A 14,548-nucleotide genomic window follows, 5' to 3' on the forward strand; every position below is an offset into this window, starting at 1 on the left:
CATGGCGGGCGGGGGGGGGGCAGCGGCGCCAGGCTCCCGGCACGGGAGCGGCTCCTGAGGTGGTCGAGTTCCCCCTAGCGCCTAAGCCTTCGAGTGACCCCTGGCACCGGGGGCCTCGGCCAGCCTCATTCAAACACTCCCAGGCAGGCAGCCCTGCCCGCTGTGTCCCCGGCGCGGTAAGGCCACCCACGGGGGCAGAGGGGTAAAAGCTTCAGGTGTAAAGCGGTGTGAAAGCAGGCGGGCAGGAGCGGGAGGGTGCCAAGGATGAGCTTCAGGTGTAAAGCGGTGTGAAAGCAGGCGGGCAGGAGCGGGAGGGTGCCAAGGATGAGCTTCAGGTGTAAAGCGGTGTGAAAGCAGGCGGGCAGGAGCGGGAGGGTGCCAAGGATGAGCTTCAGGTGTAAAGCGGTGTGAAAGCAGGCGGGCAGGAGCGGGAGGGTGCCAAGGATGAGCTTCAGGTGTAAAGCGGTGTGAAAGCAGGCGGGCAGGAGCGGGAGGGTGCCAAGGATGAGCTTCAGGTGTAAAGCGGGGCGAAAGCAGGCGGGCAGGAGCGGGAGGGTGCCAAGGATGGGGCGAGCTCTAGCGGTTAAAATGACCTGAAAGACGACACAGGAGTTAAGAGGAATATCTAAAGACAACAACGTTTGGCCCACTTGGAGCCTTCGACTCGTCCTGGGGCTGGACCCGAGGAGCTCCAGAGCTCCCTTCCCACCCCTAGCACCCTGTGACTGACCCTGGGTTGGTGAGGTCCGGCAGAACGCGGAACGGGTCAAGCCCAGAGCATGGAGTTATTCCCTCCGTGACCTGTGGTGATCTTCATACCAAACCCCCACAGCTGGAGGAGAACTGGTACAAGGAACTCGGCTGCTGATAGCTGACCTCGGGTACAAATACACCTCTGTGAAGGCTTCTGTGCTCCAAAAGCCAATCACATCGCAAATGCTATGGAGCTTATCTTGTGCTGCACAGAAAACTGCTGCTGTCTGAGCGTAGGAGAGGCTGCAGCTGGGATTTGGCACCCAGAGCCAAAACGAAGCAAAGGTCTTAGCTCTGTGTCAGCTGAGGAAAGGACCTTTTCTTTTTTAGGGCATCAAACCTCCACTGCAGAGAGAAAATCTTGTGAGCCTTCACCCCAAGGAAGCAGACCAGGGCACTGTGGGGATTTGAGAAAAGCATCCTCTGCTTTAATGTTTTTTTTTTTTAACTTTTTTTACCATTTTTTTTGTTGGTTTTTGTTTTATTATTTAAATAAGGAGAATTCTTTCATATGGAAAGAGCTAATACAATCACATATTTGAAAGGAGAAACAATAGGTACTGAAACGAGGAAGGGGCAGGGGGAGAGGAGGGGAAAACCCAAACCAAACCAAACCAAAAAACCAGGGCAATAAGGAGTGTGCCTCAACTGGCCTGGTGATGCTGCGATTTGAGTTCTGGTCCAAGTTAGAAGCATCCCAAAAGGGATAAAAGGAGTTGCACCTTTGCACAATGAGCCATCGTCTGCCCTTTCAAATATCTGGTCTACATGGAAAGACGAAAGAGAGGAAAGGCCAAAAGAAAAAGAGGGGAAGAACCCAAACCAACCCCAACCCAAGCCAAGCCAACCCAAGCCTATCCAGGTGATGAGGTTCAAAGCTTTAAGGAGCACAATATCCCCTTGAGAAACAACCAACGCGGCTTGTACAGAGCCAGAGGGAGGGTTCCAGCCAAGGACACCTCCAGACATGCGGAGGGAAGGGTAAGAGCCTCACTGCTGCTGCTGCTGTGATTCCCAGGGCAGGGAATGGTCAGCTTGAGGAGCCAGGATGAGCCATTCAATGTCCCCCCCACGCAGGGGTGCTGGTGGCAGCTAGGAACATCTGGCAGGCTCTGGGCTGAAACAGAACACCAAAAGGAGTCAGGCTGCTGCTGTCTCCTGGGTCAGCAGTTCTGCTGCTTCGGCAAAAGGTGCCTTGTTTCATGATGGGCCACAGCTGAGGGTCCTGATACCTGTTGGTAATTGTTCTTCCCAAGGAAACTGGGCAGCTGCACCTCAGAGATGCCCCACGCCAGAAGGCATTAACCTGTGCTTAAGCAGCTAGAAGCAGACCAGAAAGTTAACAGAACAGGCCCTGGTGCGCAGCAGTGCTGGCTTGAAAGAGAGCAGCCTGCCAAAAGGAGCCAAAATGCAGCCCCTGGTGGAAGATCTATGCAGGAACACACAGGAAGCACAGGGCAGCTGGCAGCTTCACAGCACTGTCGCAAGGGAAGTGGGCAGTGGAGTGCCTCTGCATGGACACAGACACGTACGGGAGTCCAATGGGCTGCAAACACAGCCAGAGCCACTGGCACTGTACAGCTGTCACAGGGCAGAGCCAGGCCTGATGGGGGATCAACAGCAATACCTGTTTCACTGGTGACTGTGCTGCTTCCACTTGTCATCCATACTGCAGGGCCTTTTTTCTTCCTTTTTTCCCTTTCTTCCCTAGCTTCAGTTCACTTTTAACTAAGAGCTAAAAGCAGTCTGAAGCAAAGGGGAAGCAGCACTGAGTGCAGCTGCCAGGATCACTGTGTGGAAGAGAAGCGATTACACAGCTGCTTCAGACCTCCAGCTGAACAAAAAGCAGCAAAGTCAGCCTCTGAATATTTCTGCTTCACCCACTGTAGCTGAAAATGGGGATCCCACCTCTCCCTCCCACTGCACCTTTTCCTAGCAGAAGGAGCCTGCAATTTGGTAGCTGAGTTCCAGCCAAAGCAAAAGAGACTCACAAAGGAATAAATCATTAGGGCTCAGCCCTTCAGCAGTGGAGACAGGAAGAAGAAGTATCCCTCCATAAACTATATCCTCATCCTGTACATCTCCCTTTTCCTCCCCAAGCTGAGTTTGTTTCAGCACACCAGCACCCTTGGCATTTCTGCCCCTGGAGAGGACCAGAGGCTTTCCTGCAGACTCCAGAGCACTACAAACTGCACTAACCTAGCTTGAAACAGACAGACCAAAAACCTCTCTGCCAGAGAAGGAGGATATTGCACTATAGAGATCTGGGCTCTAGAACTGCTTTCCACCACACAAAAGCCCATTCAGTGAGAGAGTCTTGCCAACTGCAGCTGACAGTCACAGAAAGGTGAGGAGTGGGATGAAGCTCACATGCACTGCTTGGCCTTTCCTGCACAGAAGAATTCAGACATAATATATAAATAGAGCAGCGAAACAATTACTTTGTCACCTAGACCTACGACATCAAATACGTATAAATAAACCCTAGTGTTGTACTCTGCTGGGGGGGGAGAGATGGAGGGCTCCAAAGAGAAAAGGGGGGGCTTTTCCACCAGGAAGTGTTGTAGTTCGGATGGCATTTACACCAGAGGGACTGCAGGAGCCTGTACCCAGTTTCTCCAACACATTTGACCACTTTAAGAGTCACCTAAGTGGGAGGAAGGAGGTTAGTGTCTTTGTGAAGCTTAAGTAGGGTGTGGAGGGCAGGAAAGAGATGTGAAGAGAGGGGGAGCTTGAGAAGGCTCTTTAGCCATTAGTTAGATTCTGGTCTTAGCCAGGGCCAGCTGGGCAGAAGGGGAACAAAACACAAACAAGAAAATAAGCAGACAGTTCTGTCCTTCATGATGCCCCACAGAGCAAAAGAGAAGGGGGTGGGGTGACTTACTGGTGGAGCACTCTTTGGAAAACGCTGGGAGCAGGACTAGCAGATGAGGATGCAGGGCTGGGAGATGCCTGAAGGCTGGGGAAATATTTGTGGCTCAATCTCAAACCCTGTACTTGAAGGAGGATGCTAGAGAGATGCTGGCACACTCTGCTCAGAAGTTGAAAATCCAGAAGACATAAGGGGAAAAACATAAAGAGCTTTTCTTGAAGTACCATCCCTAGCCCTTTGGGCTCTCTGCCATGGTCGGTGGGGACATCACTACCTCTACATTAGTTCAGGCCTCTAAGCTCTTTAAAGCTACTGTATAAATCTCTTTATACCTAGCTTAAAATTCCAAATGCATCCCTAGAAAAGTTACCAAGCATCCTTCCTAGAAAAGGGGGGGTGGGAGTGGGCAAAAAGCAAACAAAGAAACAAGAAGACCTTTCAGATCCCTTCCCAAATACATTCTTTGTTCAGTTATCTTCTTTGGAACCACCACCAAATGACTTGCTGCCACCTAGCTGAGGCACAGCCAGCCAGCAAGCTGCCACCTCCTGCAGAAAGGAAGTTTCTTCCCTCACCTCAGAGTGCCCAGCCTGCCTGACCTTTTGAAAGGGCTAAACACAACCCAGGTTAGCTCAAAGTAGCTGAGTTTACTTAAAACTATCCCAAGCTGAAGGACTTCCAAGCATGCTCAGGAACTTGGAAGTCCATCCTAAAACTCTAGATACACACACACAGAAACCAAACCCAACCAACCGAAGCAATAAACCCCAACTCCCTCCCACTGGGACCTTCCTTTCAGAGCTCAGCAGCTGGTGGTGAGGAGTGAGGTGAGCACACTGCACACAACTGCATCACAAACGAACTCTCTGCTGTTCACCTGGGGAAGGAGAGTTGAGGGATGATTCCCAACTGCCTCCGCAACTGTGCTTCCCGCACAAGAGAAGCTCCAAGTGTGCTACGAGGGCTGCCCTGCAGAGGGGCTCCCTCACCGAAGCATTGCTATGCTGACTCTACAGGAGTCAGAGGAACACAAAGCAAGAGTTGGGAGGAAAAAGGAGAAGGGCAAAGCTTAGGAGAGCAGCCCCAAGGGGTGAAAACAATACAGAGCAAGTGCAGGGGACATAAAGAATGAAGAGTAGCCAAGGTAGGAACATTAGAGAGCATCACAACTACAAAAAGTAGTCCATACAGACCCGTTGGCTCTGGCCAACTCTTCTGACCCAAGCGTGGTGAGAGTTCTTTGTAACAGGTTTCACATTTCCTCAATCTAGGATTTACATTTTGGTGTGTGTTTGGCAGTCACTTAAACAAAACAGCCCAAAAAAACCCCAAACCCACAAAGAAAAAAAACCCCAAACCAAACAACAAACCATCCCCAACAAACCTAGATCCAGATGAGCTTATAACAAAAATCTGGTGGGCTCTTTCCCCTCCTCCTTAGAACAAAACCACCACACTGCTGTGCACGAGGCACCCCCAAGGCTACACTTAAAAGTGGTGCAGGTTTCAAGGTTAATGCACTGATCTACCATATACCTTTAGCATGAGTTTACCTCTAAAGCAAGCACTGCTTCTAGCTTCAAACAAACAAAAGAATACTGCAGAATTAACGAATGCTGTTACTGTCCTGGGTTTTTAATCAACCTGAAAGGCTAAATCCTCTGGGGAATATACACCCAAACAAACTCAATTTAGAAAGAGTCACGATTCTCAACGCAGCACAGAACCATATGCAGAAAGAACTCAGCAGAGTTTTGTCAGAACACAATTTCAGCTGAAAGGAAAGTTGTTTTCTGGAAGGAATGAGGAAAGCAGAAAGAAGGGGAGGGGGGTGAGGGGAAATGAGAGAACATATAAAAGTTCTGCTATAAACAAAGATATAGCTCATTTGTAAAAACCTCAGCTGCCTTTAAAATGAAAAACCTCGAACTAATCCCTCTCCCCTGGTTGCCACTCTGCTGAGACAGAAGGAGGGAAGGAGAAGGATGGGCTTTGCCAAAGTGAGCAATCACAGCTACCTGTGGGTGGGGCATGGAGGGGGAAAACAAATAAAAACAATGGCTCGAGCCACTTAAAAGTCAGGTTGGTTTGTTTAAAGCAAGCAGGTCAATGTCATATCCACTGTTTCAAACTGCTGTGTTGGGACAGGGGCTTGGATGATGTCACTGTCGTCAGTCAATGTGGGGCAGGGCTTCGCAGGAGATCCAGTGGGGTCCAGTCTAGGCTGCAGGGCCTCTCAGGCAGCAGGAGCAGCTGGGTGGGCATCAGAGGCGCTCCTAGGCCTTGCTTTCCTCCACTTTGACTGCCTGAGGTTTGATGGCTCCTGTGCGCACCGGCTTCATCTGGTTGGTGGAGGCTGCTTCTTGCAGCTTGACCGCTCCCAGGTTGGCTTTGCTGTCCTCCACACGCTGCTTCGCCTGCAGACACAGACAAAGCATCAGCCAGCAGACACCAAAGCCCCAACCCTCACCACCACTCACATGAGACACAGAATTAGCTCCAAGGAGCAGGTACTTGTGTGGACTCTTTGCAGCCCTAACGCAGCTCTTGTGCGAGGAGCTCCAACTGTCACACCTCTGGCAATGCAAGTGACTCTCAAAGACTCAACCAGCACCACGGACACTGGGAACCAGGGAATCCTTTCATTTCTTCCATGCTCCCAACACAAGGAGGACATGGAACTGTTAGAGTGGGTCCAGAGGTCACAAAGACGATCAGAGGACTGATCCTTAGCACCTCTGCTAAGACAGGATGAGAGAGCTGGGACTGTTTGGCCTGGAGAAGACAGTTTCAGGGAGACCTTAGAACAGCCTTTCAGGATCTGAAGGCAGCTACAGGAAAGCTGGGAAGGGACTTGTTACAAAGGCCTGGAGTGCCAGGGTGAGTGGTGATGGCTTCGAACGGGAAGAGGCTGCATTTGGATGAGACATCAGGAAGGAATTCTTCCCCTTGAGGGGTGAGGCACAGAAACAGGCTGCCCAGAGAAGCTGTGGAGGCTAAAAGCTTAGAAATGTTGAAAGCCAGGCTGGAGGAGGCCTTGAGCAACCTGATCTAGCAGGAGGTATCCCTGCCCATGGCAGTGGGGTTGGAACTGGATGAGCTTTAAAGGTCTCTTCCAAACCAAACTATTCTCTGACTTTCAAATCACACAGCACCACTCCTGGACTCAGTGTAACATCCACCCAGGGCAAACAACAGCTCCCACGAACAGCTTCACCACACAGGCCTCCTGCCACCCCTGTGGCTCGAGCCCAAGGCACAAGGTGACAGCCCACAGCACTGAGGTACACTACCTGCTGTACATAGTGTCCTTGCACAGAGCCCATGCTAACTGCTGGTCCAGATGGCTTCCCGCTTGGGCTAGCAGAGCTAGGCCTGGAAATCGAAGAGGTGACAACATTCATGGAGTGAATTCTACAATGGAATGAAAACCTTATTCATGGGTGAAAGGAAAAGCACAAAGAGCAGAAGGCAGCAGCAGTCGGCAGCAGCCTGCGCGGCGCAGATCAGAGCGCACACGGAGCAGCCAGAGGGAAAGCTGAAGGAGCTGCCCTGCCCAGGAGGCTCCAGCAGCTGCAGGGCTGGGCTGTGTGGACATGAGCACCTCTCACCTGGAGAGGCCCACACTGCAAACTGTCAGTAGTGGCCAGGCTGCCCACCTGAACAAGGCACACGCAGGAGCATGTGCGCACCAGTTCCAGCTTGTCTTTGAGATTCAGCCAGGAAACACTTCACACATCTCCCACTAAGGGCCAGTCAGCCCCAGGCTGCTCCACAGCCCCCAGCCAGGAACACACATTTGGGTACAAGCAGCTGGAGCACAGCCAGCACCTCCTGCTTGTCACAGCCCAAGGGACTCCTCCACAGGGCTGATGCACCACCTCCTGCAAACCTGCTCTGTTCTGACTTAACAGAGGCCAAGCTCCATAAACATCTCACCTGTAGGTGTGTGGTGGTGGTACAGCCCCTCCAGAGGACATATTCTGTTTGCCATCAGAGAAGTGAAATCCTTTCATCTCCATCTGGGAGGACTAGAGAGGAAAAGGAGCGAGAGAGAGTATCACACATCTGCACTCACCAATCACTCCACTTGGTAGCAGCACTTAAGGCAGCTCCCTGCCCTTTTACCCACTGTGCCCATTAAAAGAAGAAACAGTTGTCAGGTGAATAAAGGGAGGCTTGCATGTGAAATCATCTGCTCCTATGAAATCAACAAGCCAGCAGCACCAGCAAATACAGAACCTGGAAGTTAACTGCTGTGCTCTCTTGCCCTCTGTCAGACAAACTTATGATCTGAATCCATCAAACCAGACATGACATTAAAATACCTACTCAAATGGACAAGCTTCACAACAGTGTGAACTATGCAGGCAGTGTTCCAACTGTGCCTGGAGCTCACCACCCCTCAAGCACTCTAGGAAAACCTGTGTGAACATGTAATAGAACTGGAGACTCCAAATCAAAGCTGGATGTGGGTCCCTGGAAACAGAACCATGACCAGCAGCAAAACCTGAAGAACTGCTGCTTTGTGCTCTGGAGATGAGGGGGGGAAGGAGCTCCTTCATTTCAATACCAGTCCCTGGCTTTGATATCTCAGGATCCCAAGCCAGCCAGCCTCCCCTCAGACAAGCGAGATCAAGGAGAGAAACTGGAATGCAGGAGGGGTTAATTAATGCCACGAAGAGCTCCAGGAGCTAATCCTTACCTCTCTGCTGGTAGTGAGGACAGAAGGCTGGGATCCAGGAGGGAGGATTCTTCGAGGAGCTCCTACAGGCAGGTTTTGCCCCTGAGGAAGCTGGATGGACTGTGGCAGGAGCAGGGGCTGCTGGCCAGAGCCATAGCGGGGCAGAGGAAGCTGGGAGCCAGGCACAGGCATTGTTAGCTGTGTGAAAAGGACACAGAATTAACTCTGGGGGAAGTCTCGTGTGTGGCTCACTGCCTTCTGAGCCTGGAAGCACAGCACTGCCAAGAGGAACCTCACAAACACCACAGTCTGGCACAGAACAAATGCAAATCAAAGGACCAGAGGGACTTTCACACTGAAATGCATGTTCTGGAAGTGCTGCCAACACCCTGTCAGCTGGGCTTTGAACGTGGCATAGACTTAGCATAGCTGCACTCAGACACAGGGCTTCCCTCCCTGCCTAGAGCCTTCATCCACTTCTCTACTCTTCCTCACAGTCAGCACATGAGTGTATTGCTCCTGACGTGATGACAGCATCAGACAGCTCAGTGTCAGGTGTTACATTTGCAGCTTTGATGCCCAAACCAGAAAGTCCTCTGTGCTTCCATGCCAAGGCATTTGGAGGCCTGGACCTCTGGGGAAGGAGGTGGTGAGCTCTGCTCTGTGCTGTGTCGTGAGCATCCCACTGGCGATGGCAATTATTAAGAGAAGTTTAAAGAACTCAAAAGCAGCTCAGGGCTCAAGAGTCTCCTGCTCCTCTGATTCACCTGGCAGCTCCCACAATTGCTGGACTCAGGAGGTTCTATGGTGACACTTTAATAAATTGAATAAAAAATAATCTAGGGCTGGCAAAAGAGACCAAGTTACTGGCTGGTGAGGGATAAAGCCCTTCTGCCAATACTCTCTCTGCAATACTCCCTCAGCTAAGTTACTCTCAGGATTAACTCTAAGTCAGTCACAACCTAAAAAAAACTCTCTTTAAACAAACAAAACCCCAAACCCTTGTAACATGCTGCACCATAAATGCAGGATGAGTTTAACACAAGTACCAGACCTTTCCAGAGGATCAGAGCACAAACACAGCTTTGCTCACAGCAGGGGTCAGTGCCTTTATGTGAACCATGCTTTACAAAAACTTGTTCACACAATCAAAGTCTCATTAAGATCCTGCCAAACAGAGCAGCACAAGTTCTAAGTAAGACCTGGGTAGGAAATGAACTGAGCAGCTACAGGAGGGAGGCTGAGGGGAGACTTCATTGCTGTCTACAACTACCTGAAGGGACATTGTGGAGAGGCTGGAGCTGGTCTCTTCTCAGAGGTAGCTGGAGACAGAACAAGGGGGAATGGCCTCAAGCTGAGGCTGGAGAGATTTAGATTGGACATTAGGAAAAAGTTTTTCATGCAGAAAATGGTCATGCAGAGAGTGGTCAGGGACTGGAATGAGCTGCCCAGGATGGTGCTGGAGTCACCTAACCTAGATGTGTTTAAGGGTTGTTTGGATGTCGTGCTTAGGGATATGGTTTAAGGCTGAATCTTGTAGCGTAGGGATCTAGGTTGGACTTGGTGATCCTGAGGGGCTTTGCCAACCTGCATGTCTCTGTGATGAGCTTTCAACCAAAGGACCCAGTTCTCCTGGAAACTGAGCTCCACCTGGAGACAACTGGGATTTGGCTCTAGGGAAAGGTACTTCTAGGACAACTACTGCATCATGGCTCCCTGTGCACAAAGTGCTGTGAGGTCTAACCCCCATGACATGTCTGTACCCAGGGTGAGGCTTCCCAGGGTACAAGATGACATCTTGGCAAATACAGACAAGTAATCAGCAAGACTCTCAGTAAAAAAGGTGCTGCATGTTTGAAAGGATGGTTCACAGAACAGTCTCTCAGGGAGAGATCTTCTGCCTCTTTACAACGAGCTTAGCTCACACCAACACAGGACTCAGCACAAATACTCCTCGCAACATGGGGCTGTCAAAAGGCCTGCCCACGGGAGGACTTGCAAGGCCTGCTCCTAACCTGGGTGAGCTGAGAGTCCATCATCTGGGAGGCTCCCATGCCAGCTGCCTGGTTTATCTGCCCTTCATAAACCAGAGTCTGGCTTCCATTCATGGGCTGGTAGGGGGACCCAGACTGGGTTTTCACCACCTCCAAGGGCTGCATGCCTGGGAAGGCCGAATATGGAGGCTTCAGAGCAGTGCCTCCTGTCAGGACCATGGTGCTGGGCTGAGACAGACTGGGGTGCATATACACCTGAGACCTGGAGAGAAAAACAGCCAGAGTCAGTACACAGAAAAACTCTGCAGACCCCACCCTGCCAAGCCACATCTAGCCTGCAGTCAGCTGCCAGGCTCTGCTAACAGCCTGTGCTGCCACTTCCCATTTAGTTAAAGGCTTTGGTTTTTCTCCCACTCTCACTGTTAAGCCCTTGCAGCCCTGTCTTTGAGCTGCAGAATGACACTGTGTCCTATCCACAGTTTGTGTTTCAATATCCTGCTCAACAAGCTCTGGATTACAGTAAAGCAGGATTCAGGTTAGCAGAACTCTGCAGCAGTTTTGCAAAGCAGGGAAGAATCAGAACTTAAAGATCCAAACAGCTCTTGACAAAAAAAAAAAAGGTGGTTTGTTTTATCCCTGCTCCCCACCCAGGCAGTGTACTAGGGGAAGGAAAGAGCACAGCAAGGGGCCAAGAGAGGATGAGTGTGGAAGACCTGGTCAATGCACACAGCCATCAGGAGCAGAAGAGATCAAGGAAAGAAGAAGTGCAGAACTGGAAGGAATTACCTGAAGGGCTGTATGGAGCTGTACATCTCCTGGGACTGGGAAACAGGCAGACCACCTCTCAGCCCAAGCTGAGCTTGGGCCTGTAGGGATGTGTGGAGGGAAATGGGAATCTGCTGAGCAGCAGCAGCCTGCAGAAGAAATTAAGATGACTAAGAGGTACGAGGAGGAGCCAGAAATTCTCCCAGGCTATTAAAAAATCCCTTAGTTTCCTCTGTGAGTCAGTCTGCCATGCCAATTACCTACACTGCAGCACCTTTACCCAGCCCCTGCACCAGTCCACAGCACACCAGCACTGGCAGGGGAAGATGCTGCAGAGACACCTGAGGGGGGTAGCTGATGCCTGCAGGAGACATTTATTTGATGGAGACAGGAGGCAACCAACATGCTCCATGCACAGAGCAGGCACACGCTCCCAGCTCTCCCCAGCCCTGCCAACACCCTGTTTAGCAAGGCTGGTGAAACTGCTCCTCTGCACTGACTGGCTGGGGAAGTTTACTGCAGGTCACCTTCCCTCACCCCCCCACCTCTGCACCTGCTCCAGTTCAACCCAGTCCAAAGGTACTGGCACTGAATGGGGAAAACCCTTTGGCTCCCTCCAGTTTCACTAAGCTGTGCCAGCCAGTGGCAAGCAGAGCCACATCCAAGCTCCTTTGGCTGTCAATGAGATCAAGGAGCCCTTGTTTCTAAATGCCACCCTGAGGAGCTGCTGGCTGGCTGCACCCTCCTTTACCTGTTGGTAGCTCTGCTGCTGAGGTATCGTCTGCGGGACCAGGCGGGGCTGACTTGCAAAGACGTGGCCATCCAGATAGAGGGGTGGGATATGGTTACCTGGAGGGCAGAGGAGGCAGGCTGTGAACTCAAGATACAGGAGAACACAGGCACAGCACACAGCAGAGACCCAGTCAAGACAATTTCCTGCCTCTCAGTAACCACAAACATGGAACTGCTTCAGAAGAGCCTCTAACACTCATCAGGCCACATGCCAAAGCCAGCAGCAGGCTTGCTGAGAACAGATCACACCTTTCTCTAAGAGGCTCCATGGAAACCCAGGCCTCCCATCACCACAGAAACAGAGGTGCCAAAAGCTCAAGAACTGGTGACTTGCCTTCTAAACTCTTAACACCAGAAACCTGCACTGCAATCAGCTCATCTTTGCACCTCGGAGGGACAGAAAAGAGCAGACATGGTGTAAGAGCTTCACTCGAGAGGGCTGAAAGCCCAGGGATGGCACCCACCAGAAAGTGCTTCTGTGCCACTCCTGTGCAGATCCGAACCACAAGATTTACAGCAAAGTTAGAGTGGGGGGAGAATATCTGACTTGGAGCACCCTTTTCCCAAGTGGAAGCCAGTAAGAGTGGCCCACACACTATCACTTGTGTCCCACACGTTCCACTCCACTCTGGAGGCAGTGCATGCACGAGAGGTCCTTTGGGACCCAGAAGTCAGAGTCCAAGTCCATGTCCTTGTTCCAGATGCTGCCACTACACACACCAGCTCACATGGCTGAGCTTTAGCTTCCCCAGCTCAAGCACTGCAAACTGTAAGCAAGTGGTCACCAGGCACGAAGAGCAGAAGGTGCTCAGGGCCTGTGACCTCAGCAGCAGGGCAGAGGAATGGCTGCCACTGGTTATCAGGCCTGTTGGAAGTCTCTCAGCCACAGGTTTCTTCACTTCTCTTCTATCCTACTGAGCACACAGTGAAGGGTAAGCAGGATCTACCGAGACATCAGAGGCATGCCCCTAGACAGGAAAGTTCTCCTTGTGCTAGGCTTATCCCAGTCATGCTCCAGATGTGCTCCCTCCTTCTGTCTTGACTGACCGGCTAAGAAGCTGCTCAACAGCGGGCAGTTACTCTAGGCAGAAGCTCCTCTCACCATGCTCTGCTACAATCAGAGGATGGTTCCTAGATCCCAACCAGCCAATGCAAATGCTGCTGCTGCAGTTTGCAGGTACCTGGAATAGATGCAGAAGGTGCTACAGATGCCACAGGCATAGGAGGCATAGAAACTCCACCAAAAGAGCTGTAGCTGACACCATTGGAAGCTCCAACACTGGAAGGAGGCTGGATGCCTGAGCCCGCGCCTCCCGGGGAGTTCTGTTCTGGTAAACTAGGAGAGTTCTCCCAAGCCTTACGAGCAGACTCCATCTATGGAAATGAAGGACAGTAACTACAGACAGTTCAAATGGGGGGGGGGACAATGCTGAAGCCTAGAGCCACTCATCCAGGACCTGTCAGCTCAAATTGAGTCTGGTCCTGTCAGTGGGAAGCTGGCAGATCTGACACCAAGGGCACTCGCGCCAATTTCCAGTGGGCACACGAGTAGCAAGCAACACCATGAGAGGGAACTGCCTCAAGCTGCACCAAGGGAGATTTAGGTTGGACATCAGGAAGAACTGCTTTCCCAAAAAGGCTGTTAAGCCCTGGAACAGGCAGCCCAGAGAAGCAGTTGAATCATCATCCCCAGAGGGGTTACGGAGATGTGGTCCCGAAGGACATGGGTTAGCAGCAGACTCGTTTGTGTCAGGTTAACAGTGGAACTCAATCATCTCAAAGCTCTCTTCCAGCCTAAGTGATCCTGTGACTACCCCTGGAACATGAGCGAAGATCTGCTGCACTTGCTCTACACCTGGCAAGGGCCTGAGCAGCCAGCACTGCTGAGGCACACACCCTTCCACCCACGCTCAACAGCACGAAGGCTCAACTCTTACAGCGGCTAATTAAAGGCTTAGCAGAACCTAACTACTCTGGGAAAGAGCCCTCCCGTCCTGACTGCTCTGGCCACGGCATCCACAGCAAGGACAAACACACGTGGCAACTTGCTTACCTTAAGAGTGAGGTCTGCAGTGGGGAAGGACATTGGGTTGAGACCAATGCACCGCTGGAGGTGGTGATCTCTTCTCAGGATGGGGATGGACTGCGTTAACCCTGCCTGAGGGGAGAGTCACAAGCAGGGAGGACTTTTAAACTCTTGTGAGGACGTCAGGAGCTATCAAGGCTGGAATAAACTGGCAGAGCTCCAAAATAGCCTAAAAGATGACAGTTCCGTGCTTTGCTGTGGCAGATGTGACCTGAGGAAGCTGGCCATCCAGGCCACTATCTGCACCATGTCTCAGGGAAAGAGTCTGATGGTCTCTGAGATCTGCTTCACACAGCTCTCAGTGATCATGGGAGCTGCTCTCTCTCTGAGATCTGCTTCACACAGCTCTCAGTGATCATGGGAGCTGCTCTCTCTCTGAGATCTGCTTCACACAGCTCTCAGTGATCATGGGAGCTGCTCTCTCTCTGAGATCTGCTTCACACAGCTCTCAGTGATCATGGGAGCTGCTCTCTCTCTGAGATCTGCTTCACACAGCTCTCAGTGATCATGGGAGCTGCTCCCTACATCACTTCTGAGCTATTTATATCAAGATACCCTGAGTGCACAGATGTCCATTATGGAATTTAGTCAGGTGTGCTGCC

At 51.5% G+C, this 14,548-nt stretch overlaps 1 protein-coding gene and 1 non-coding gene across 7 annotated transcripts in view; both read right to left on the reverse strand.

The window, feature by feature from the left end:
* Window positions 1–1,213: 1,213 nt before the first annotated feature.
* PRRC2B (proline rich coiled-coil 2B) overlaps window positions 1,214–14,548 on the reverse strand; it is a 46,028-nt gene continuing 32,693 nt past the window's right edge. For all 6 annotated transcript variants that reach the window (XM_064171322.1, XM_064171323.1, XM_064171324.1 and 3 more), the window contains 9 exons: window positions 13,914–14,018; window positions 13,042–13,234; window positions 11,820–11,917; window positions 11,090–11,217; window positions 10,325–10,565; window positions 8,331–8,507; window positions 7,565–7,656; window positions 6,919–7,000; window positions 1,214–6,042 (listed from right to left, as the gene is read on the reverse strand). In XM_064171322.1, the coding sequence (XP_064027392.1) occupies window positions 5,902–6,042; window positions 6,919–7,000; window positions 7,565–7,656; window positions 8,331–8,507; window positions 10,325–10,565; window positions 11,090–11,217; window positions 11,820–11,917; window positions 13,042–13,234; window positions 13,914–14,018 (1,257 nt within the window). In that variant the 3' untranslated portion in view covers window positions 1,214–5,901. The remainder of the gene's footprint in view (window positions 6,043–6,918; window positions 7,001–7,564; window positions 7,657–8,330; window positions 8,508–10,324; window positions 10,566–11,089; window positions 11,218–11,819; window positions 11,918–13,041; window positions 13,235–13,913; window positions 14,019–14,548) is intronic.
* On the reverse strand, window positions 12,736–12,821 carry LOC135190358 (small nucleolar RNA SNORD62). The gene has a single exon (XR_010308494.1). It is a non-coding gene; the product is annotated as a small nucleolar RNA SNORD62 (small nucleolar RNA).

This window comes from Pogoniulus pusillus, chromosome 35 (genome assembly GCF_015220805.1).
Source record: "Pogoniulus pusillus isolate bPogPus1 chromosome 35, bPogPus1.pri, whole genome shotgun sequence".
Taxonomy (NCBI): Eukaryota; Metazoa; Chordata; class Aves; order Piciformes; family Lybiidae; genus Pogoniulus; species Pogoniulus pusillus.